The sequence below is a fragment of the Ostrinia nubilalis genome, chromosome 23 (assembly GCF_963855985.1).
Source record: "Ostrinia nubilalis chromosome 23, ilOstNubi1.1, whole genome shotgun sequence".
Taxonomy (NCBI): domain Eukaryota; kingdom Metazoa; phylum Arthropoda; class Insecta; order Lepidoptera; family Crambidae; genus Ostrinia; species Ostrinia nubilalis.
Window position 1 is genome coordinate 8,940,127 of NC_087110.1, and position 27,052 is coordinate 8,967,178.

Genomic DNA, 27,052 nt, shown 5'->3' on the forward strand with positions numbered 1-27,052 from the left:
AAACTTCAAAGTTCTCGCTAATTAGGAAAGTTTAGCGTCGAGACTGCCAATTAAAATTGATCGAAAATTCCCCTAATGAGGTAAAGTTACTTTATTATTATTAAAGCCAAAAAAATTCGTGACAAGTCACGAAACAGAAATTAACTAGTTAATTTATAACTAGTTTTATATTTCCAAACAATTATAATCGCAATATTTTTTAATTGACTAGTTGACACCATTTCCCAAAATTTCCAAAGCACAACTCTAATTAAAATATCTTTCACCCTGAAAAATAATACGTTTGAAATTAACTTTACTTTCATTTGATAGAAACGGAATATCAACATAAAATATGTAGAATATAAAGTTCTCACTTGTGCTATAATGTGACTGATTTTAAGTTTGGTCAGCCTATCTACAGCCTAGAAATCTTCGAAGTCATTTAAATGCGTGGTACCAACTATCCTATTGCATATACAGGGTGTCCCAGAATAGATGAATCAAACTGATAGGGAAGTCCCCTAATCACCTAAATAAATAGAATCCCTAAAAAATATGAAAAAAAAATAAAGCGCATAAGGAAACAAAAAAAAATTTTTTTTTAAAGTGAAAATAAATCAGCTTTGCCTAAGTATCTGGCTATAATTGCTGTGTTTGGAGTTTATTTGTACTTTTTTCTTACTAATATTAATTGTACATGATCGCTTCGTTTATCTGTAAACAAACTTTTGAAAATAATGACTAGATTTCGAGTTTAGAGCACTTTATTAAAATCCGAACTCAACATTTTTTTTTTCATTTTTTTTTGGTATAGTACAATTAGCAGAGCTACCTCCCCTATCAGTTTGATTTACACATTCTGGGACACCCTTTACATAATATAAAATCTTTAAAAAAAACGACTATTCCTTACCAGACTCCAATCATCAATAAGCCGCCTGCACTCCGAGCGAGACAAGGCCATAGCCGAGCTGGACAAAGCTAGGGAGGAGCTGGAACGAACCCAGGCAACTCTGGGCAAGGCCCAACTGCAGCAGGACAAACTGCAGGCCTCGCTCGACTCCGCGCACTCCGAAATCGACAAGGTCCAGGAGAAGCTGGATAAGGCTGCTGTTGAGAATAGAAAGGTGAGCTTTTGAAATTATATTTTTATTTGTTTTAAATGATTGAGTTTTTTGTTGGAAATTTGTTTATTCTCATCATTTATAAAATATTATCCTCCCAACCCGTCTGGCCAACTTGGGGAGTGTAGCCCAAATTAACAATTTGCCTCTGGTAAATTCGTTCTACAATAGAGACTAAATTAATGATGATGTTGAATCATCGTAGTTGATATCAATACTGAGAAACTGAGAGTATCATCTATTATGATAACGATTCTATAAAAATGCCTACGACAGAATAAGAAGGCAATAATTGGTCTCCTTGATTGTTTGATCATCTTTGATAAATTATGAAATATGTTTAGAGACAAATAATTACTTTCTATCTATCTATCTCGTTTTTCATTGTGTAACTTCGTCTACGTTAGCTTTCTTTGGGACCCAATTTCAGAAGTGAAGGGTCAGCCCTTCACTCTCATTTAGGTACTCATTTCAATTCTTCTGTGTTCTTCCTTTCCTATTTCATTTCGGATTGTCCCTCCTCGTTCTAAGGCGCCTTGTTCTATGTTAAATTAATACATTTCATCACTCCACAGCTGCAAGTGGACCGCGAGAAGCAAGCGTACGACTTCGAGTCCCTCCAGTCCCAGTTAGACAAGGCTTTGGGACAGGCAGCGCGTCTCCAGAAGGAACGGGACACGGCCCAGTTGGACGCCGACCGGTTCCGGGACAAGCATGATAAGGCTCAAGTAAGTGGAGTTTTTCACCAGGTTTATTCCAGATTCTTTCTTGTAACTTTTTTTTTGGTGAATGTGGTGGTACAAGAGTTGTAATAGCATAGCAGTAACGAGAGAAGTGAATGGTCTCCTTAGGAATTTGCTACATACATTAGCTAGGTACATTTGAATCCAGAATGAGGTCATTATCTCTTTCTTTACTATCGTATCATTTAGGAAGTACCTACTTATGATGGTTATTTTTAATGCAAATATCGAATGTGTTATCCCATGAGGTAATGAATGCTGTAGCTAAAAAATATATTGGGTCGATCTCTGAGACAATAACTAGGGTAATGTATGAATTTCGACGAAAAAGTTGAATGTACGATCTTCTAAAGGTCGTTAGTTTTAACATCGTAAGTTACCTATACAAACAGTTATGTGAGAAATTGAGTCTAAACCTAAAAACGCGCGGTGTTTTAATACTCACTCACTCATATCAGCTGAGAATCATAATATTATTCTGATTAGCATCAATATTCTACCAAAGATTTCGTTACTACCGTTTGTTTGGTCAGCCCGTACCGTGATAACGTTAACAAATCTTTATTGGCTCCCAGCTAGGGTTGCCAGGTGTCCGGCTTTAGCCGGACATGTTTGGCTTTTTAAGGACGTCCCCGGCCAAATTCTCTCGTCCGTGGCTGCAGGGCCTTATGTGCTAACGTGTTGAGGGCCTAGGGGGACACCAAAAAAGGACAAATAATTTATTTTCTGCGAATTCAAGCCTGGGGGGCGGGGGGGTTTGTACGAATGAATGTCCGGCTTAGTAATATGTAAAGTTGCACAGCGTGCTATGGAGAGGAGGGCTATGCTCGGTGTTTCTTTACGAGATCGAATCAGAAATGAGGAGATCCGTAAACGAACTGAAGTCGCTGTCATAGCCCGACGGATTAGCAAGCTGAAGTGGCAATGGGCAGGGCACATAGTACGCAGAACTGACGGCCGATGGGGCAGCAAGGTTCTGGAATGGAGGCCGTGTACCGGAAAACGCAGCGTGGGACGTCCACCCATAAGGACTGACGACATCATAAAGGTAGCAGGGACGCGCTGGACGCAGGCCGCTACCAATCGATCAACATGGAAAGCATTGGGGGAGGCTTATGTTCAGCAGTGGACGTCCTATGGCTGAAATGATGATGAAAGTAAAATGTCGGGCCAAATTTTGTGTTTTAGACCTGGCAACCCTACCCCTGTTCTAACACGGAATCCCCGATCACAACTGACCGGATTATGCTAATCGTACGCAAATGAACTTAACTGCTGTTACGGCAGTATTAACTGCCGTTTTAGAGGCTGTAACCGGTAATGAAGGCAATAATTAGCGATCGGCCAGTTCAGCTGTTTGTGATGAGGAATTTATGGCTTTAGTGGTAAGTAAATTGTTTTCGTTTATTGATTCTTTAAGGAGTGATTAGTGAGATGTAGTAATTGTAATGAAAAAGTTTGGGAATATGTAGGTAGTTTAATATGGAGAAAGAAACGAGAAGGATAGGATATAACTACTATGGGTATATTTTAAATTTTAAATAGCAATGATAAAATGTCAACATTTTTTCTTAATGACCAAACACTAGAGATGAAACGGATAGTTGTTTGGCCGGATACCGGATACCGGATATCCGGCGAGCTGCTAGGCCGGATAGCCGGATATCCGGCGGCCGGATAGTTGTCCCATTGTCATGTTGCATGTCGTAACGAGTTTAGCGCTGCACAGGTGCTTCGAACGCGATCAGTAGGTCTAGTAGACTAGACAAGTCACACTTTTCGAAAATCGAATTTGTTCGAATAGAATGTCAGATTTTGCCACTCGTCTCAATTCGGGCGATTTCGGTTGCCATATGCATCGTGAGTATGTGACTGAATAGCGAAAATTCAATTAGTTTACTTGCTGCGTAATCTGAATGAACTGCATTATACAGGGTGACTTTGAAATCGTTGGCATTCTTTTTAAAATAAGACTACTCATTTTTTTTTTTTTTATTTACAACGACAACAACACTACACTGTCATCACAGGACATCCCACTCCCATCATGATTCCCCAAATATGAGTCATATCAAATGAATTAAAATTTCAATATTTGAAATATTAAGTCTGCTGGCTTATTGATGGAAAAGAGTCAGAAATGCCACTCTATTTAAGCTCTAAAACTATTTGGAGCAGCCTTGCATCTGCAACTACAAAATACTGCTAGATAAGAGTCAGGAAACTTCATTCTTACCTATCCTGAAACACGAGAAATTAATGTGTCGGCACATGATCTGTAGCAGACAAAATATTGCGATACTAAACGGGCAATGATTGGACATGGTTGCAAGCTGATAGACACAATAGTCATAGACATTTATTTCATATTCCAATCCTAAAATACTAAGGAGACAGAAAGAAAGTAGAGGACGATACATTCATTGTCTTAATTAAATTGGTAACCATCACACTCTTATTAAGCCCATGACCTCTGTCATCAGTCCAATCTAATGCACTAAGTATAAGGTAAAACCATAGAGGCGTTAGGAATGATTGAAAATGAGAATGAGAATACCTACTTGCAGAGAAACTACATGCTGTCAAATTGACGAGTATTTCTTTAAGTAATGAACCTGTGGGTCTAGCTAGACAAAGTGCAAATTATAATCGCAAACCAGTCGAAAAGTGGTCGAAAAGCCCCTTTTTTGTATGGAGTTTTGACGGATTCGATTTTCGATTCGATCAAAAAGTGCGTTTTGTCTAGGGGGGCTGCTGCCTTCTATTTCGGGCTAGGACAATACGAAACATGCTAAGTCTAGCGCCAGCCTGTCTGGTATGTAGTTATGTACTATAAACAAGCTAGCTCTTTATGTTTCAATCGAATAGGAAACTGAACCAGGATATAAATAAAGTTCTGTTGCTGCCGTAAATAAAATTGGAGCGGAGCTGACTCGCGTTAATATTTAAAGAAGATGTATCCTTAACGGTTTCCTAGTTATAGCCAATTTGGGAAATTGGAGTGGGAACTTGGGAATAGTCACTGGCAGATGGATGTGATAGAATACACGGAGAGATGACGCGTATAAGGGGAGGTCTATGTATAACAAAGGACTGATGATGATGAATGAATGATGAATGTTGACAGCTGAGAGCTGTTGACACGAGATAACAAGAAAATACGGTCCGGAGTAGTAGCAGAACTGTTTTTATGGTGGGCCACACTACAATTTTTCTCCTCTTTCCTAAAAATGCTGTGACCGACAGGCTCCATAATTGTTCTAACATAAATTACCATACCACCTTTTGTAACATTAAGGATGCAATATATTTTGAAGTATTAATATCCGATTTCCGTATCCGATTTCTCCACTGTTTTCTAGATGCAAATGTTGGCAAATGTGGATTGAATTCAGTTATTTGAACGTAGTGCAAATGAGCGGTTGCCGCTCTCACTAAATAGCCTCTGTATTACACACCACGCAAAACTGACAAAAAAGGAAAACAAAATCGAAACGGCACAATTTAGGCAGTTTTATCGATAGGAAGCGATCTCTCAAACCCAGTATTACACAGGACAGAAGAGCATAAAACGCGATGTCTTAACAAGGCGTCATGCCAAGTAGGGCAGCCGGCGACGGCGCGTCTAGACTGGGTTTACAGCGAATATAAATACGTTGCTTCGATCAACACTCCGGCATGTGCAATCAAGATACAGTAAAAATGCGAGTTCAATCTGTTTCGAGTGGCGATTTTATAGGAAAAGAAATGTCTTTACTTCAGTTTTAATCAAGAAGAAATGCCGAAACTAAATAAAGGTAACAAGAAGGCGCTGGATGCAACCGCTACCAACCGACCTTTTGTGGAAATTACTGGGGGAGGCCTATGTTCAGCAGTGGACGTCTTGTGGCTGTGATGATGATGATGATAGAAATAATAATTCGGCTCATAAACAACGAAAAAATTCGATTGACGGTGGTGGATAGTCGTCAGAGCAGCCTTACGGCCGGAAAATAAAATGTTCTCGACTCAAGGCAATCGTTGTTTTTCAAATGGAAAATTATAAAGAAAAAAAATTACAAGGCAAAAATACAGTTTTTCTTTCAGCTCCATCGTCAGCTCTATGATAATATTGCTATTGTTACCTTAATTGTTACTAGATCTGGCTGCCGTCTGTAAGCTTAAAGTAAAGCCCAATTTTGACGTCAAAATGTTATAATAATACCAGAGTTAAAACAATAACGTTATGTACAGTAACTTAAGCTTAATATACCCACATAGCCCCATTCCATAATTATCTAATTATAAATTCATCTCACATCCAACGCTCAGTTACTGGAAACTGTTTTTGTTGAGTCCAAAAATAAAGCCTTGAATTATTTAACTACCCTCTCTTTGCAACAGGGAATTGTTAATGAGTGAATGTATTAGTGGGTGTAGGATACGCCCTATTGCTCGATGGACCGATGGTTTTATAAATACAGGTGATAGTGGCTGGATGAATTATACGAGTGATCAGGCAGTGGACTGCCATAAGTAAAACTGATCATGATAATTATGGTTACAAGTACATAGGTAACTTAAAAATATGAAAAATCTCTTCGATGTAAAGCGGGTGTTTTTTTGTGCCTTTTTAAATGGGAAAAACATCGAAATCTCATAAATAATTAATCACCTTATAGTCATAGTTTTTAAGGGGAAGTAAGTAATTTATTTTTATCGGTGTGGCCCTCAATTCTGCGTTTCTTGCTATATTGTGACGTTCATTTTTATTAAAGAGCAACTTTAAAATATACAGGGTGAAACACCCTAAACATTTCTCATTATAATTCTCTTCAGCAATATTCCATTACTCGTAATTTAACCGGCCTTTCTCTTCAGCAAGTTTCCGTTATTTTAACCGGTCTTTTCGGCACTCAAAATACGGTCCTGCATTTCAATTCAGTATTATTAGACTAGCCAGGCAATGAAATACTTATGCCAGTGCCTGTCATTCGGTTAGAAACAAATTGGTACCAACTCATTTATAATACATGACCCCTCTGTGATTGGATAGTGTGGAAATAGAAATGGAAAAAGTACAAAGGCTGGATAAACAAATCAGAGTAAAACCTTTTAGTGAAGACTTTTTTGTAGAGTCGATCCATGAGGAAAAGAACGAAGGATTTGTTAGAAAAAATTTACTCTGTTCTACGATGCCAAAGATAGAGGAGAAGAAACATTATTTAAAAACTAGAAAGTAGGTGTATTTCGCAGCAGCTTGATGAAATAGCGACAATCTGGTGAAGGTCGCGGGAAGTACCTGGATGCGGGCAACGCAGGACTGATCGTTGTGGAAATCCTTGGGGGAGGCCTTTGTCCAGCAGTGAACGTCATTTGGCTGAAACGAACGTGCTTCGTGTCTTTCCTTGGGTGTTTTCAGCAGTGAACTGTCATAGTCATAGGCTGACATAATGAGAAAACTAAACTAAAACAGAGATACGAGCTCACCAAAATAATAGGCAACCTCTGTGCCCGTCAATGAAAGCTCCAAATAATTATAAATTTAGGAAATGAAATCAAAACTAAAGCCTGGTCCGTGAGCACGTAGAATTTTGTCCAATGACCCCAAGCTACCCATCCTTATCGTTCGCGCGTAATTATGTTAATTATGTTGCTTATGGACAAAATTCTACGTGCTCACGGACTAGGCTTTATACATAATATATTGTACTTTCATATCATGTGAAGAAAATAGTACAAAATCCTACCATAGTCTGGAACTTTCCATATTCCATAAACGCCGAGTTATTCCGAGTTATTTTAGTAATGTTTCCATTGCACGAACTTTTCCTATAATACTTTGCTTGTTCGCGCTGATATGTCGGGATCCATCGACCGAAGTTAGAAACTAATAAGATTTTCGTATAATATACTGATAAGTTGAGGTTTTTTATGAATAGACCCTGAAAACTACTTTCTTACCTTGGTGTTATATTACAAAGAGATAACGAAAAAGTCGTTTTTTGCCTTAAAATTAATTTTGAATCATAAGATTTGCAACTCATTCAAATTAATTGTATCAATTTACTCAGTTTCCAGCACAAAAAAATACATCAATACGACAAACGTAGGGGAAAGTAGTACGAGATGATCCCCTTAAGCGGGAATCGCTATAAAATACATATTTTTCAATGTAAACCAAAAATAAAGACGATTACTACTAGTATATTTATCTATCCAACTTTCCTTATACTCAAAACCAGAAATTAATTGAGGTTTCATTAAAATATTTCATTTTTTGCAAAACCTTACAAAGTGATCATCTTGTACACCCCTGTGGGTAAGATGATCCCCCAGGTAGGGGTAAGATGATCCCTATGATTCTATTCTATGATCTATTCTTTTCTGGTTGTATTCCTTTCGGAGTACCTAATTATCCGAACAAATCGTTAAAAAGTTAGAAAAGAAAAACATTTACGAATTAAATAACGAAAATAACTTATTCTTTCTTAGTACCTGCTAAATAGCGTTTAAATAATTTAAACGCTTTTTGGCTGGAGCTGTGTTGCATATATCACAAATAAATTCACCTGCTTCATCACCCTCTACCCCAGCACATGCTTTATGGCCCCATTTTCCACATGCATAACATTTTATCCATCCTTCACCCTTGGTATCGCTTGAAAACTTCTCTGTTCAGTACAGCCACTCAGTATCATCTTCTTCAGACTCAGGTGAGTTATATGAAGTTCTCTTTCTTTTATTTCACTTCCCTTTACCTACTCCATTGACTTTTGTGTTTTAATTCTCAGGGATCATCTCGTACATATAGGAAGGGATCATCTTGACCCAAGTCCCACTTTTTGTTAAATATTTGCTACAATAATCTACAAGTACGCGGCCATGTTTTTATGGCCAAAATATTAAAATTAAACATAATAGAAAGCCTAAAGACAACAGTAGTTACATTTAACATTATTTGAATAAAAGTAACATAAACTCAAAGTCATGCCTATTTTAGATCAGAAGTACACAATTTTTCTTTTTTCTCGTCAAATTCGATGTGTCGCTCACGCCACCATTACGATTTGACTGAGGCGGGGAGGTGTCCAGAGCTATGTTTTACCAGTGAAAGAAACTAAATGACGTTAGTGGTTTCAGCACAATCGCAAAGGATCATCTTACCCCAGGGGATCAACTCGTACTACTTTCCCCTAATTTAATTTTGAACTTTTTTTAGATCATCATAAAATTCACAATCTATTATGAAGGTTCGTCCTCCTTCGAATTCATTTATTTGTTTTCTCTATATTCATGCCTAAATCACCCTATGATATAATTCTGAACCCTCAACTCTATGCTTTGGTGCTAACTTACTATAGATAAAATAACTTATGTATGAAGTACCAAGCATTTATCTATGGTCTCAGCAACCCCGACCATAAACAATTGATTCCGACACGAAGTTATATGGAACAGTGCCAATAGTTTCTTTTATAGTAAACGTAGAATTTTCACCCTTATTCTCAAGGACTAAAGGCAGAAGATATCAAGGTAAACTTGAGCTGTCAAATCGTGTACTAGAACGGGGACAAAGGATGAATTGTGTGTTCTTTAAGCAGGCAGTAGAGGCTAACCTATCTACATTTTTATTTTTCTAGGATATAAGTAGTTAGATAAAGAATACAAAATTATTACTATGATTGACACCACACAATAGAAACAATGTTGAAAGAATCGGTAGCATTAAAAACTCCCCAAGATATCATTAATTGAAAATCACATAATTGAACTTTCTGAAAAACGCTCTATACAAATCGTTACACCCTTATGACGCTAGGTCAGGTACTTTAGATATTGAAGATTTTCTAACCAACCCTTTTTCTTTGCGGTCCAGTATAGATAAGGTACTACGGGATTTAGGCACTTACTTGATTTACTAGCTTAGATAACTACCTACAAAACAGATTTTTTTAAATAATAATAATATAATAATAATAATATAATAATAATAATACGTTTATTATCGGACCATTATGATCCATACATTGTGTTAGTAACAATCTTATACTTAAAAACTAGGTTAGTAGTAACATAAATCAGTCAAAAAACCGGTTTCTGGATCCATGCAAGTGAATATTAATCCAGTGCTTAAAGATGGGACACGATGGCCTATCTTTGATAACCGACAGGATGCTGTTGGCGCCTTCACGTATCCTCGCAAGCATCGACGCTGTTCGTTTACGGATGATAGCGTAGAAGTCATCCACACTCGCTTCCGCGAACATAGTCGAAGCACTGCAGAACCTTGGTAGCCCCATCAGCATCCTGAAGGCATTGTTGTACTGAACCCTGAGAGCGTTATAGGTCTTTTGCGTGAAGTCACACCACAGACTGCAGGTGTAAAATGTTTGACAGAATGCCTTAAAGAGGGTAATTTTGACATCTCTTGTGCACCTGGCAAACCTGCGGGCGAGCATGTTGCATCGGACCGCCAACGCTCTCCTCTCTCGTTCAATGTCACAGTCATCCGATAGGTTTTCAGTGACAATGTGTCCAAGGTATTTGAATTGAGTTACTCTCTCCAGTTCTACATTGAGAAGTTTCACTGGAGGTATTGGAATTGATTTCTTATTACCTGATCGAAAAACCATGAATTGACTTTTTTTGACATTATAAAGAAGTCCATGCTTAGAAGCATATTCTTCACACACCGACAGTAATTTGCACAGACCATTTGCCGTTGGGCACAGCAACACCATGTCGTCTGCGTAACTAATGCTGTTGATCATAAGACCGTCAACTGAGCAGCCGACCCTGGTGTCGCTGAGCTCAACGATGAGGTCGTTCACATAAAGGCTAAAAAGCGCAGGAGACGTCAGCCCTCCCTGTCTCACCCCACATTCAAGGGTGTACTCATCAGACAGCTCTCCAGACCATCTGACCTGGTTAATCTGATTACCATACCAGTACTGAAAAGTAGTAATTAGTTCAGGTGGCAATGCTATGTCAGATAGTTTCGACCACAATAACTTATAATTAACCAGGTCAAATGCTTTAGAGAGATCCAGGAAAGCAGCATACACAGGCGTCCTTCTCTGGGTATAGTACCTGACTGTATGCTAAAGAAAAAGGCCCTCCGCATTTCTGAAATCTTAGTAAATTTTTCATACAACTCTGAAAGTTCGGACTAAAAGTATTACCAGTATTACCAATATACGGCCCATTGATTCCATACCACAAAACTGTTGGAACATTGCCCAAAACTTGTTAACTGAAGAGCGATGTATCCTTTGATTGTTTACTGGAAAATAATCGAATATAGTGTCTATGAACTTATGAGTTTCTGCGAGTTCCTAGAGATATATATAGGTTGATTTTATTGTTAGCGAAGTTTATACATAGTTAGAACTACATGTATAGGGTAAACTTGTCAAACTTCTTGGAATACTTTGACTCTTCTTCTTGAACATTATGACTGTTCTTCGGTTATGACTTCCAGATTTCCTGTGAACGTTCGTGAGTATTTGTGAATTTCTGAGTAAACATAAGAAGTTATACCTATAATTTGTTTTGGATTATAATTTGGATTATATGCAGAGTTTAAAATTTCCAGTTTTAAACTCTGCATTATTAAGCCATTTTAGCAACACGAAACCATAAAACATCTCCCTGTATACCTCTACCCTTTCATTAGACTTTGGTTTCATTGGAAGCCAAAGTGTAGACTGTAGATCCTAATTATACAGGAGTTGTAGTGATGGGAAAACATGGTGCTATAAGCCCCGTTTTTATCTAAGACAGAATGCTGATATGAGAAAAAGCATCAAAGCCTAGAACTATTTTACAATGTCTTCAAAACGGTTCCATTGCAATCCCCTCTTACCCCAATCACTAAACTCTATTCTCCTCTCTTCCAGGCCCTCGTAGCTCGCATCCAAAAAGAAAGAGACGCCGCTCTTGCCGAAGCTGCCAGCTGCCGCGAGAGAGCCGAAGCTGCCGCTGCTGCCGCGAACAGGGCAGCCAGGGACCGAGACAGTGCGGCCACTGAGCTGGACGTGCTGAGGGAGAGATGGGAGAAGGCGCACCAGCAGCACCAGAAACTTACTGTGAGTGCAATGTTCAAGAATCTTTCTATAGGTCGCATAACGAAAGTTGAGGTGAACGCATACTTACACTGGTGTAATATTTGAATTCAGAGCAAATGAGCAAACAAATCAATTAGAATACGCAAGACGTCAGCGCGACAAGATACGAATCTTTACATGTGTTGCAAGAGTTGTGTTACAACCTCAACTCTTGCTGCGCGACCTATACCTTCGATTAAAAAATAACAGAACTTAATTACCGTGGGATCAATGGCGATAGCGAAAGAAACAGCTGTCTAAGCAGTTTTTGATGAATCGATAGCAATTCGATGATTGAAACAATAGATTTTTGTATCAGTTTTTGTACACACGACAGCACATCAGGTTACCCATTTTTGTTGCAAACTCGCCCCTATTACAACTGCACAAGAACCCACAGTGGTTACGTTGACGTGCCGTCGTCCGTACGTCTATGGTCCAAATGACGCGTTTTTACTCAGGCGGACAGAATGTATGAACTTCTAGCTAGTAATTTAGTATGTCAATATCGTATCGCGTATCGAAACGCGCAAGTAAAAACGCATCATCTGGACCAGCTCTTTGTGTAATGTGCTCGAAAAGGTTCAAAATATAGGTATGATTGTAATATGAAAATGTTGTTGAAGGTTTCCAATGCACTATTTTTATGTTTCAGATGGAGCGAGATGATGCTTTGACGGAGCTAGAAATATTGAAGGAGAAACTCGACAAGGCCCTGTACTCCACTCAGAAGACCATCGAGGAGAAAGAGACCGCGCACAAAGAATACGAAAAAATGCTCGAAAAGTATGATAGGTACTTTGTGTTCTGGATGTCGTCTTGTGTTGGTGGCGATGTTATTGTCCGTAGATCGAAAAACAACTGTAATTTCTTAACTATTAAGTCTCGATTCCTTGTTGCAGGTCTCAGAACGAAATCTACCGACTGCAAAACAAGATAGACATTCTGGAAGCCGACAAAGACCGCATCGAACTCGAACTGGAAAAACAAGTACACTTATCCACGAAATCGAGGGAAGACCAGAGAAAGTTACAAGACGAACTGGCTAGATTACAGGAAATGTACGACAGGGCATCGTTGCAACTGGGCAGGACCAAAGAACAGGAAGAAAAAGCTAAGGAAGACATGGACAGACTGCATGTTGATATCGAAATGGTTCGCGAACGGTATGAGAAGAGTCAGATCGAGTTGAGAAGGCTCCAAGCCGAGAAGGAGAAGTTGGTTGCAGATAACGAACGGTTGCAATTTGAGTATGACCGAGCTATGACACAGTGTGGTAAAGCGCAGGCGTCAAATGAGAAGACTCAAGAAGAAATGGCCAGAGTTCAGATCGAGCTTGAAAAGATGTACGATAAACATGACAAAGTGTCGGCGGAGATGAGAAGAGTGCAAGCGGAATTGGATAAGGTGAAGCAAGATGCAAGCGGGGCGAGAGAAGAGGCGGAGAGGTACGCGGCGCGCTACGGAAAGTACCACGATACGAAGGAAGAGCATGAGAGGACTAAACTGGAGGTGGAGCGCCTTCGCACGCGGCTAGAGAAGACCACGCTTGAGCTGGAGCGAGCGAGGAAGGCCGACGAGGAGGTTGTGCGGCTGCGCTCTGAGTTGGAACGCGTCGAGGGCCTCCGAGGTAAATACCAATTTGAACAGGACAAGTGGACTAACGAACTGAACCGAATGCAGGCGGAACTCGACAAATTCCGCGAACGCTTCGAGGCGTCGCAGGCCGAAGTCCAGCGCATGCAAGCCGAAAAGGAACAAGCAGAGACGAAACTCCACGAACTGAATATACAACTGGAGTTGTCGAAGAGCGAAGTGACGAAACTGAGTGGAGCGTTAGAGAAGCAGCGGACTGATCTTGAACGCGCTCATATTGAGTGTGAAAAGTTCAGAGATAGGTGTGAGAAGCTTAAGTTGCGGTCAGAGCAGCTGGATAAAGACAATGAAAGACTTAAGGGCGAGTTGCAACAGATCGAAAGGATGAAGTTGCAAGCGGTGGCCGGAGATAAGGCGCGAACTGAGGATCGACTAGAAATCGAACGTCTTCGTGACAAACTCGAAAAAGCAATTCAAGCGAGAGATTCTACAGAAATGGAAGCGGGTCGACTAGCAAAGGAACTTGAAAAGTCTCAGATGCATCTAGCTAAGTATCAGGAAACAAACGAAACTACTCGAGTAGAGTACGACAGAATGACGAACGAGTTAGGAAGAATGCACGAGCGCCTTGAACGTACTATTCTAGAAATGAGACAGATCGAACAAGAAAGAGATGCACTGAGAGCAGAAATACAGAACACGAGACGCAATGTGGAGCAACAACAGAGAACATTGGACCACCGAACACAGGAGACTCTAGTGAAACTTCAGCAAGAACTTGCCCAATCGGTGCGAGACAGAGAAAAAATGGCGTCTATATTAGAACAGCGGGATAAACAGGCGGACGCAATAGAAAAGCAAATTGTGAAATTGGAAGCGGACACAAAACAGTTGACCATCGAACGCGATCAACTCGTAGCTCAATTAGAGAAGTCACAGGATATGCTTGTGAATTTCCAGAGGGAACTGAACTCTTCGGAGGCGGAGTTGCAGAAGCAGCGTGAGGAGGTTCGCCGTCTCAAGGAGGAGCAGAGAAAGATGGCGCAAGACACGGAGCGGGGTGCAAAGGCAGTCCTCGAGAACCGGGAGAGAGAGATCGTTAAACTGCAGCAGCAAGTTCAATCAGCGGCGAAAGAAAGAGACATGATCAGACAGCGAGCCGAAAAGGCGGAGAAAGAGGCTCAAAAGGTCGGCGAGCTTGATAAATGGCGAGCGGCAGTCGAAGCGGAGAAGATGAAGGCGATCGCAGCAGAGAAAGCGCTGTCGGAATGCCAGCAGCGCTTGCAGAGTCTCGAGAAGCAGTTCCATGCGCAACAGCAGCAGTTGCAGCAGCTTCAAGCGCGCGGGCCGTCGGACGTGCGCGAGGTTCAAAAGCAGCTGGAAGCGGCTCAAGGCGAGGCGCGCTCGCTGGCCACGGAGCGCGAGCGGTGCCAGGCGCAGCTGGAGATGCTTGTGCAGGAGTTGGAAAAGAGCCAGGTCAGTTGGAGGATAGCCCGGCCGAGAGCGGCTGGCGGGACGGCAATGCGGGGTTGAATCGAGTTTTGTTTTTATTTTGAAATTGGATTGATGGCAAAACTTTGATTTTCATAAAATTCACATCACGGTCAAAGATTACCTAATACATAATTTCAATTCCTTCTTTTACTTAAGTAACATAATCTAGCTATCAAACTTTTGACTAAAAGACAATGCCGGAAATTGGCGTCTTTTTTTTTTCGCGCGGCCATCGACCAAACCTTGTTTTTTGATTACAAAATAGTGTAATAAACCAAACTTACTATGACATGTAGGTATACCTCTAAACTCAGTCTGAACTGAGTTACGAGCGTTAGAAGTTTGATGATTTACATACTAGATTTGCTTTTTGCGTGCAAGTTTTGTGTGAAATTGAAACAAAATAGTGACATTGTATGTGTAAACAAACAATACCATCCATTAAAGGCTCCAGACATCAGTGTGGAGTAGAATCAGCGCAATAAAAAAATAGCGGATTATTTTGTTGCAATTTCTTACAAAACTTGCGCGCAAAAAGCAAATCTAGTATGTAAATCATCAAACTTCTAACGCTCGTAACTCAGTTCAGACTGAGTTTAGAGGTATACATGTCATAGTAAGTTTGGTTTATTACACTATTTTGTAATCAAAAAACAAAGTTTGGTCGATGGCCGCGCGAAAAAAAAAAAGACGCCACCTTCCATACAAAATCTGGCATTGCCATTTGTACTGTGGTCCCTAAGTACGAGTGAATAAAAAAAACTATAATGTGAAATGTTAATGAGTGGTTTTTAGACAGTGATGCAGATTTCACTTTATTGTACTTAGATGCAGCATTAATAATAATATTTGTGAGTGTTAGAGCACCAGCTGACACAAGTGTTTATGATACATAGACTACTAATATTTAGGTTCTACCTACTTGTAAAATATCTGTTTTGGCTGTCCTTTTTCAAAGAGTAGCTTTATGTCTGCTTGCATCATTAGCAAACGGCGTTGGAAATTAAATTTTTCGGAACTAAAACTTTCTACGAAATCAAGTTTTGACTGTCACTATCAACAACTTCACTATTATCGTGAAAAGACTGAAACTCGATTGAACCGACAACATTCGCGTTGTCCGCTTAATCATTGCACCGGTGTAACGTAGATGTTTTGATTTCGATGTTCATACATTTGGTTTCTGTTGGTCATTCGCCGGTCATGTCGAGTATTAGTAGCATGCCTCCCACAGCCCGAAGGGCATCCTCCAACCCCTCATATTTAGTTCCATCAAAGTGTTTGACGTCGAACTCATGAATGTTGTATTCTTTAAGCATTGCACCTGATGATGCGACTGCACGTACGCCAAATTAAAGTCACGATGTAGCACATAAAGTTTGTTTTGCATTGATAACAAAAAATAAGAGCTATGCGTGTATTCGCATCATGATTTCAACGCAACGCACAAAGGCCTGACCCGAGCGCACGAAATGAATAAGCACGAAGGAAATGTCTTAGGATAATAGCACCCATAAGGTAATTAAATCGGCAAATTCTTTATGTTTCTCAGTTTCATTCGAAACAGAGCATTTCTTATTGAACTTTGCACGTACTTTACTATTGTAAATGTTGTGTTCACACAGATCGTTTTTGTAATGCTCTTTTTAGATTGAAACAATGTTAAGTTCAACGAAATCTTCAAGCGATGCATTGTCATTATAATTATTATATTAATATGTTTGCATGGCATGATCTATCGTATCGTTATCACTGACAAATAAAGCAAATAGAATAGCGGTTAGATCACGCCATACAACATATTGTGATAATTAATAATCAGGTTTTCTACAAAGTAAAATGAATAATATAACGACGCATTTATGAAAAAAAAAACGGAATGCAAATATCTGCGCTCGGGCAAGTCTTAAATGTTGGGTGCAAAACTGGCAGCTTCATGTATCAAACTTGATAATAATTATTTTTACTTGTCTTTTTCAGCTGCATTTCGCTACTGTATTGTGTATATTTGCAACATCTATCATCGTCATAAGAATTAAATATGTTTTAAAACGAATCACTTTTGTCATTGAATATCTAGCTGCGTTAAGGTTTTATATTTTGCAAAGTTATGTGTACAAAATTCGCTTCTTGATTGAGCCTCAATACATTTTGAGATAGCTTTGAAAGGGCTTACGTTTTGTGAATATGTTGTCAAACTTTTCGCTCTTTGTTTATGATAATTTGCTTCTTCTTACTTTGTTCTTACGGTCTGTTTTCGATCACAGCTCGATCTGCACGAAGCGAACAAGAAATTACAAGCGGCTGGCGCTCAGAACGCCAAAGCTGGGGAAGATACAGCCCAAGCTAGAAGACAGCTGCAAGAAGAATTCAAGAAATTAGAAGACGCGAGAAAACAGTTTGAAGATCAAAGAAGAACGGTTGAGAACAGAAGGAAAGAGATAGAAGAGAAGGAGAAGTCGCTAACGGAATTAGATCGACAGTTAAAGAAGAGAAAAGAGCAAATGGACCAAATGGAAGCCTCTTTGAGGAAGGTAATACTTGTAAATGTTATTTGTATCATGCAGAACGAAGTACTTATTTAAAAGCTTTATTGGAATTATTACAATGATATCGTCTAGATACACAATGAAGAATCTTATTTTGATAAAACTATCATTTACTTTGAGCATTGAAATACACTACAAAAATAGCATACCACAGCTCGTTCGACAATCATAATAATAATCAATCATTACAAAATCGATACGTTCTTTCTGTAATATCCCTTTTTTTTTTAAACTCTATCTGTTGAAACTCTTTTTCTAAGTCCAAATAAATCCGTCAATTGTGAAGTACGAAACGAAGGCAAGGATAATTGCTATTTGAAGTCTAAAATGTATTCCGTTTCTAACATTCTAGGCCGGCGGCAGTACAGCAGCGGTAACTGACCTGAACCGCAAGCTGACAGACTCACAGAAGGACGCAGAGACCCTCAAACAACAGCTGGACCAGACGAAGGAGGAGGCCAAGCGCCTCACCACAGAGACCGAGCGGCTGCTGCAGTTAGTGCAGATGTCACAGGAAGAACAGGCGCAGAAGGAGAAGCAGATAATGGACCTGCAACAGTAAGTTATTGCTTTGTTATTATTATTTTCTTAGGAAAATTAGCACACATTTTGTTGTTATACTTACTCGTTTCCTTCATTACTGATCCTTGAGTGACTTGACTTTTGAGTCTTTCTTTATAGATCAGTGGAAACATAATATAACTCCAAAAGAAGCACCTTTCGATTCAAAACTTCATAATTTGTAGGGATAGGGCTATCTATATCATAATGAATACAAAATGCCAGGGTTAAGTACCTTTGAATTAAATCGACCCCCAAAAAAGATACGCAAACTCTCAGAAAAACTTATGATTGATATTTTGTATTTATTTTATCCAGATCTGTGAGGAACCTTCAAGCCAAACTGAAAAGTCAGCAACAAGCACAAGCACAAAGAGAAGAGGTAAATCGAAATTATTTTAACTATTTATTATCAATAATCTTAAATAAAAAAGTTATTACAAACATTTTGCCAATCTAATGAAATAATATCTTTAACTAACTCTAAAATCTGATTAAGTAATAACGGGCAGTTGCAAAACTTTAATGTCTTTCAACAGTAACATTATTATCTATAGCCTTATGTACCGTTATAAGTGACTTGCTGCAACTGGCCGTTACTTTATCAATTACGCTACTAATACCATCTCATGTTTCAGCATTACCCAACTAACATGTGACTAACCGATCGTCTTTGTTTCACGCAGGCCGGACCCGCTGGCTTCCTCAAAAGCTTTTTCTAAGTTAGTTCTTCGCACCAAGACTGTCGTTAATTTATTTGCTCTTTTAGTTTCTATTACTTTTCTTTCACCGTCGATGACTAAAATTCCGTAAGCGGCAACTCCCAGTTCCACATTAAAATTATCAATTATAAGCTAAATCGCAATCTCGTATTAAGTAATGTTATCGGTATTTATATTGACGAAGTGTTCAGATAATAATAACATTCATAATGTTGATTCCAACGGCCATATACAGACGTTACTTTCAATTGGATCATGTATTCAGCACACAAGTAATATTAGTTTAGCGATAATTTCTAAGTGATGTTTAATGAAACATTAAGTAATCGTGTTCAGCGGGAATAATTTTTTAAGTATTGATATAAAAAATAATAATGTAAAACTGTTAAGTAAACATGTATTTAGATGAAGTAAGTTGTCCACTAAATAGTCGATGTTACCCAGCTTTCAATCTTGTTATGCGAGATATCGAATAACTATAATAAAAATTGAATCTATGTTGACCTATCTCGAGTTATTTTTGAGTTTATATTGTTGAATTTTGTTGTTGAAGTATAAAAGAGTTTTATTTGTATTAATTTTTATTTTGTTTTTGAACTCCGTTAACCCCGGTAGGATTTGAGCAGAGCAAGGCAAAGTGAGATTATGGCTATCAATGATCTGACGCAGACGTTGAGAGATAAGGATCATTTGAAATCTAGATTGGAGGAAAATAAGATGAGGGTGATAGATCTAGAAATAGAGCTGAATGAATCGTCGCTGATATTATCCGAGCTACTGAAGATCTCGAAAGGTCAGGAGCCGAGTAATATACAGAGAAGTAAAAGCTTTTTTGAGCTGCAGAAGAGTGGTAAGGTAGCAGAGAGGCTGGACAAATGCAAATTCAGCAAAAGCCAGAACGATATCGACGGCATGCTGGATAGAAACCAGATGCCAAATGTTCAGAAGCTGACCAGAAAAATCAGTGAAATGTCTAAAGAAATAGCTGTGAAGAATTCTAAGATAATAGAGCAACAGAGATGTGTGTCCATATTAGAAGAGGCATTGAGAGAAAATAATAACATTGCAGAGTTTGAGCAGCTTCTGGCTGTGGTAAGAAGTAAAGATGAAAGGATAAATGAACTGGAGCAGATCATTAACAAGAAAGCGGGGGTGACTATAGCTGATTACAAAGACAAAAGAATATTGGAGTTGGAAGACGCTTTGAAGGAATCGTTTATGATTGCAGCCGAGAGAGAAAAGGTTTTCTATGAAGAAGAACAAAGGCGTATTGAAACTCTGCAAAAGGTAATTACCTATGTACTTTATTGACTTTAATAAAGATAGCTGTTGAATAAGTTAAAAATACTACTTTACAAATTTTTTGAAAGTTTATTAAAGCTATGATGTATCCTTGCGAATGAGTAATTTAACAGAGGTATATTCTCAGTTTTTGTTTTATATTTGTAACTTTAATTTATGCCCTTCTAGTCAGCGTGGAGTGTAGAACAAATTCTCCATTTGTCTCTGGTAAATTGGAGACTAAGTACTCCTGCAGTGGAGTCTAAATCATCTGATGGTAATAATGATTTAAACATTGTAGATGAAAAAGATGGAGCAGCGGATCCGATCGCTGCAGAATGCTTCAGCGATGAGCTGCGAGACGTGCGCGCCGCTGCTGCAGCGCTTGCAGCGGCTGGAGGCGTCGGTGCACGACTCGAGGGCTAAGAGGGACGGCGTGCTGCGCACTTTAGCACGCCTTGTGTAAGTTGATATTTTTGATCCCATTCCTTTTTGAGTACCTCAGAATGGGGCAATCAAATTTCTAGGTATGAACCTAGAAATTTGATTATGATGAATGATCATCAGATATGATTGATGTTGAATGATGTAGCATGAGTTCAGAATGATATTGCCAATTTTTACTGGTTTTCGCATAATTTCCTGTTTTGTAAATTAACATTTTTTAAGTAAACCAAACTTGGTTCTACATTATGGATCATTTACACGGAACTAATCAATTAGGTGGATCCATTAAGACAACTTTTATTTATCTACATAGTTCTGGTAAGCCAACTTGTGTCTTAGGCCCTATTTAAACTGTGACTTTTATCGCCATAATGGATAGATGCTGTCACGCATTAGTACAAGTTCAATTCAACGCTACAGTTAGGCCTGCTTCTGCATCGCAACAGTATCGCGACTGTATCGATGCTAAAAATAGCGCAAGTAAAGGTGGACTATTTTGCGACTGCATCGCGACTGCATTGCTGCTAAAAGTCGCAGTGTGTAAAGCACCTAAAGACCACTAACATGGCACGGACGGTTTTATTAAGAGAGTCGTGCGTGATTCTGTAGTGGAAACCAAGTGACCTGATTATGATGATTCATAATATCTTTCAGTCAGAACATTCTAGAAGAACTGATCACGGAGAAGGACAACCACATCGCGGAGCTGGAGATCAAGGGCGTGCTTGACGAGAGCGAGACGGCGAGATGCGACGCGCTCAAGAACGAGCGGGACAGACTGCTCAATAGGCTTAAGATTGAGGTAAAGTAAAGTGGCCTTTCTGAGCCCCGATTACGGTAATATTTAACGTCTCCAATCCAGACACGCTTCTCGATTCTGCGATACGATTGGTCGTTCAACAGCGTACGTCAGCTGTTTTGACCAATCGTATTGCAGAATCAGAAACGCGTCTGGATTGTAGACGTTAATAAAAGTTACCGTAATCGGGGCTCAGACTAGTACAGTAAATGCTTGCAGTTCTTGTAGTACATTAATGTACAGAAACGAAACCACTGATTTCTATTCATTCATTCCACTGTCTAATGCAAAAGTTACTGTTTGTCTGTCTGCTATACCGTTCCACGCCTTAGGACCTAGGACTTAAATGTGACTCTTGGTGTTGCGAAAATTAAACTTGAAGGAGTTAAGAATTATCGGATGAAAGATTGCATTGGAAATCATCGTCTTCATACTAGTGTTTTCATTAGATGGCATAACAATGCCCGTGGTACAGCCAAAGCTGATTTCTTAAACACCATACTGGCCTTCTTATAGCACATCAATTAAGGGTGTCCGTGGAAGACCATCGTTTTTTGAGATGGCCCTTACGAGCATGTCATGATAAATGCTGAGCCTGTTGGCATAGTTCGTTTCAGCCAAATGACGTCCACTGCTGGACAAAGGCCTCCTCCAAGGTTTTCCACAATGCACGGTCCTGCGCTGCCCGCATCCAGGCTCTTCCCGCGACCTTTACGAGATCGTCGGTCCACCTAGTAGGAGGCCTTCCCACGCTACGTCTTCCAGCCCGTGGTCGCCACTCGAGAACTTTCCTGCCCCAACGGCCATCGTCTCTACGAGCTATGTGCCCCGCCCACTGCCACTTGGTTTTAGCAATTCTGCGAGCTATGTCGGTCACTTTGGTTCTCCTGCGGATCTCCTCATTTCTGATTCGATCACGCAGGGAAACTCCAAGCATGGTTGGCATAGTAACCTACCTATTATTGTCAATTTGTCATGCAACTATTTATTTACTAAATATTTTAATCACTCAGGTGTTTTAGTGTGCCAAATAAATGTATTTTCTTTCCTTCTTATTCTGTTTTTATTTATGGTTACAGAATGAGAGGATAGTGGAACTGGAGCGCGAGGTGTACCAGGAGCCCACGCCGCCGCGGAGCCTGCTGCCGATCGACCTGACGCTGGCCGACGGGCTGCTGGCCGACCACAATGTAATAGTCTGGGTATTGTACTGCGAATATTGAGAATGGGTTTGGAATTTGGATTTTTGGACATGCTGGCTTTGTTAGTTGAGTTGCATTAACCAATAATTCAGTTCAGTACCTCTAGCATGAACAACTTTCGTCTTCGAATCGTTTGCGTGTTCGACAAAACTCGATACTCAACCTTCGAATTAAACGATTACGTGACAATTTTGATTGTCGAAATAAGTTTCGTGCAACCACTTTTCTCATACTAAGTTCACTTTACGACACGTTCACAAGGACGCAGTTGTAATTTTCGTACTAAATCTTTTGATGGCGATTCGAATACGCAATCGAATCGAACTCGAAAGTGTTTCGTGCTAGCCGTACAGATACAAATTATGTAGTGTTCATTTCGAGAATTACTGATTTTAGCGGAAACATTCCGATTTTCTGGTCAAACAACTTTGAGTTATTTATACATTGGCTTTCTTTTAGTTGGATAGTTGCATTAATGATAGATAGATAGATAGATAGATAAAACGTTTATTTGCATAACAGAAACACACATTACAAACAGAAAGTACCAAAAGTAGGACAAAATAGTACCCTCAGGACAATATGACATGGTATGGTAAGACAGAAATAAAAAGAAAAAAAATCATTATGACATACAATATAGGTACACACTTTATACAGAAATGTGTGTCGCAGCAATGCAAAACGGCAATAGCTCAGTAATTGGTTTACTTAAAAGCAAACCACTGATTTTCAGCTATAGCCTAAGGACGAAAGAACGCGCGTAACACGTCAACGTGACGGTTGGGGTGTGGTGAGTTTAAGTACATAAATATAACTAAATAGATTAAGATATTTATGATAAAGAGGAAAGGAGAAAATACACTGATAAAAATAATATAAAAATAAAAATTATGCAAATTATGCCAGGGTTCAACAAAACAACCACGCATGAAACCACTGGACCAGATCAGAAACCACTACCAAGGCGCAATCAGGTTACAGGTTTTTGCGACTCCAATAATGCAGATTTAAGCAGAGTCTTAAATGCATGCTTTGATTTGGCCGCTCTTATTGGAGGTGGTATATTGTTCCAACACTTAGTAGCCTGGTAGCGGAAACTGCCTGTGAAACCTACAGTTCTGTGCTTGTGCATCGCTAGGGGTACACGGGCAGATCTGGGCAGACCAGGCCCGTAACGCCTATGGAAATCAGAAAACCTCAGTTTAGCATGCAGGTACTCGGGACTTTCTAGCGAAACGAGATCGAACATAAGGGTGGCCATATGTAGCCTTCTGCGGGATTCCATATTCAGCATGGACGCACTATTTAGAAACGGTGATACATGTGTTCGTGGAGGTATATTAAAGCAAAAACGGGCACATGCGTTTTGCACACGTTGTATCATGCGTTTCGTTTTACTCAAGAGGCGTGGCCCGTACACGAGGTCACCATAATTAAGTCGTGACAATACCAGCGATTCGCAGAGTACGATACGCGACTTTTCGGACAAAAGATTACGGACCTTGTATAAAATCTTCAGTCGATAGAAACAGCTTCTGACGAGACCCAGCACATGGCTCTCGAAGCGCAAACCAGCGTCAAAAACGTTGCCCAGATTTCTCGTTTCCTTAACCATCTCAATAACTGTGTCCATAATTTTTACTACAGGATCAGCGTTCACAATCCTTTCAGTCAACTAACTAAGACAATTAATTAAAAATTCAGACAATTAACTAATCATTCAGCCACATTTTTCTTAAAATGCAACCGAATTCTAGAGATAAAAATAGTGCATTTTCTGATCCTCAATGAAGTGTGGGTAAAGTTATAATTGCTTTGACACTGAGTTGGTCGGCAAGTGGCCCTATACTGGGAAGTGTAAAGGCGCCTTTAAAAAGTCTAATTGCAAAAAAGTGACGTCATCGTTATCTAGACAACGCATCAAAAGTTCATGTCAATTGATTGGTAGTGTCAATTAGGTACCCACCTTATTTTTAAGAGTGTGTGTGTGTAGCGTGTGTGCTATAAAACAATGTTAGTTTGAAACTGTTTCATAAAATCAGAAGCTACCAGGGTTCCATTGCAGTTCAGGATTATTGACATAGAAAATGACATCATTTTCCCACAATGATAGTCACTGTTCAAACTGAAAATATAAGTTTTAAACAAATGAATGTGTGTGAACGTGTTTGGACAAATTATGCAGGATTTTAACTTAATCATGAATTTGTGTGTGCTAATAAACCCCAGAGAATAATTTGGCTGTTCATTTGATTGTAGAGCGTCAAGTGTCAGACCATAATGTGTAATTTTTATTAGTCAAACATTAAAAGATATACTTAAATATAAGCTAAGCTCAGCTACATGATGCTTCTTAACAGCAAAATATCCACTATTAATAATCAAGTGAAGAGTTAGACAAGGCTTAAGCTTCCTATTTGAGCCAAAGGAAAATTAGCTTTGCGTTAGCAAATAAACTGTGGATCTTAAGTTTCAACCACACCAACGCGTGCACATTGCTATCGCCGGTGCGATCATAGGCCAATGACAGGTCGCGCGGACGGTCATGGGTCGCGCGGTCTGTCATGGGTCGCGCGGACTGTCATGGGTCGCGCGGACTGTCATGGGTCGCGCGGACTGTCATGGGTCGCGCGGACTGTCATGGGTCGCGCGGACTGTCATGGGTCGCGCGGACTGTAATGGGTCGCGCGGACTGTCATGGGTCGCGCGGACTGTCATGGGTCGCGCGGACTGTCATGGGTCGCGCGGACTGTCATGGGTCGCGCGGACTGTCATGGGTCGCGCGGACTGTCATGGGTCGCGCGGACTGTCATGGGTCGCGCGGACTGTCATGGGTCGCGCGGACTGTCATGGGTCGCGCGGACTGTCATGGGTCGCGCGGACTGTCATGGGTAGCGCGGACTGTCATTGGTCGCGCGACCTGTCATTGGCCTATGATCCCGCCGGCGATGGCGATCTGCACGCGTTGGTGTGGTTGATGCATTAGCTATAAAAAGTAGTGATGGGAACGAGAGCACATGTCCGTATTAACTGATGGCTATTTTGTAAATAATGTGAGAAACTGAAACCCCAGACCAAGCTCAATGTGGCTCGACAATAAAATGGTGAATGAGTGTGTGACCCCTTCCAAAAGGCATTAGGTGGTATTGGAAGTTCATTATCATTACTTTTAATGTTACATTGTTTTTCAGTGACACTAATCAACTACCTACATTAGCAGAAGTTCAAGATCAACCACAGTAATCTTAGTAACCAGATCTTGAAAATTTTTCATGATAATCTTGAATAATAATACCTTGGATGTGCCAAAAAGTCAAGATTATTAAAGCTTTATTACAAACTTCCATTCTTATCAGTACTCTCATTCGAAATTCAGTATTTATAAATGTTATATTACTTTTAAAGTCAGTTATGTACTTTATCAGTAGTCCTTTTATTCCTGCAAACTTAAATTCAGTCCTTTCTATAAATCAATAATTGTGGCAAAATGTTTTCAGGAGACGGACATCCCAGCGACGGTTCTATGAGGCCTCACAGCTAAGTCCAAACCGTGTATGTGGCTTCTCACGCACACTCACCCTTCACCGCTACCTTACCTTCCATTACCGCTTATCACCTACATAGACCGAACAAACAATCCAAAAAATAACCTAAATATACCCAAAACAACGCTTTTCACTCGCGCCGGAAACCGTTACGCGCCATTTTGTCGTGGTAGCCATTTTGAATCGCAACCGGAAGTGATTGACAGATGTAACAGTCTCAAGAATTGATAAAAACGCGTTAACAAAAGCGTTGTGTACTAACATCGTCGCCCAAGCTTGCAACTTCGTGAAACGGCGCCATTTTCTCACTAATCGTGCCATAAGACCAAAGATGGTTCATTTTGTTATTGTAAATAAATCTTGTTTTTATTTTTACATTTTTGTTTTATTTATACTTCAATCGAAACGATGCGAAGCTAAAGAATATTTTTTTACATTATACTAATTGAAAACGGAACCAAAAATAATTTATCTATTTGCACTTGTTAACAAAAATGTATACTTATTAGAGCAATAATTTAATCTATCCTGTACTCTAGTTAAATCCGCATTCGGTGTCTATTTTTATCTATTAGTGAAATATATTATTGAAATTTTATTATAAACAGCATTATTTATAAATACAATTATTTCATCGATATATCTTGTCATAGAATTTACTTACCTTCGATGCAAAAATTTAGAGTAGTTGAATCTGTTCTATTACCTTTGTATAGTCTCTAATAGAAAATCGACCATAGGCATTATGATAATTTAGAAATGTTTGATCTTAAATTACTTTTAGGGAGTTTATTTACACTACAATAGCTAGATAATTCAAGGAGTACGTTGTGTTTGTATGGAATAGTTGATACTTTGCCTAATGTTACTTCTTTGCTAGCCGAATCTTTGTTGAAATTAATTTAAAAACTTTACA

The 27,052-nt window shown here is 39.5% G+C and overlaps 1 protein-coding gene across 6 annotated transcripts in view; it reads left to right on the forward strand.

The window, feature by feature from the left end:
* Window positions 1-26,511, forward strand: part of LOC135083517 (plectin) — a 78,945-nt gene extending 52,434 nt beyond the window's left edge. For 3 of the 6 annotated variants that reach the window (XM_063978275.1, XM_063978276.1, XM_063978277.1), the window contains 13 exons: window positions 899-1,109; window positions 1,682-1,834; window positions 11,731-11,919; window positions 12,593-12,732; window positions 12,840-15,009; window positions 17,295-17,561; window positions 17,929-18,134; window positions 18,456-18,519; window positions 19,475-20,146; window positions 20,442-20,602; window positions 21,242-21,389; window positions 22,466-22,588; window positions 26,089-26,511. In XM_063978275.1, the coding sequence (XP_063834345.1) occupies window positions 899-1,109; window positions 1,682-1,834; window positions 11,731-11,919; window positions 12,593-12,732; window positions 12,840-15,009; window positions 17,295-17,561; window positions 17,929-18,134; window positions 18,456-18,519; window positions 19,475-20,146; window positions 20,442-20,602; window positions 21,242-21,389; window positions 22,466-22,588; window positions 26,089-26,118 (4,534 nt within the window). In that variant the 3' untranslated portion in view covers window positions 26,119-26,511. Of the gene's footprint in view, window positions 1-898; window positions 1,110-1,681; window positions 1,835-11,730; window positions 11,920-12,592; window positions 12,733-12,839; window positions 15,010-17,294; window positions 17,562-17,928; window positions 18,135-18,455; window positions 18,520-18,823; window positions 19,431-19,474; window positions 20,147-20,441; window positions 20,603-21,241; window positions 21,390-22,465; window positions 22,589-26,088 lie in introns of those variants that run through there. The other 3 variants (XM_063978278.1, XM_063978280.1, XM_063978274.1) reach the window with 2 other exon arrangements.
* Window positions 26,512-27,052: the final 541 nt, after the last annotated feature.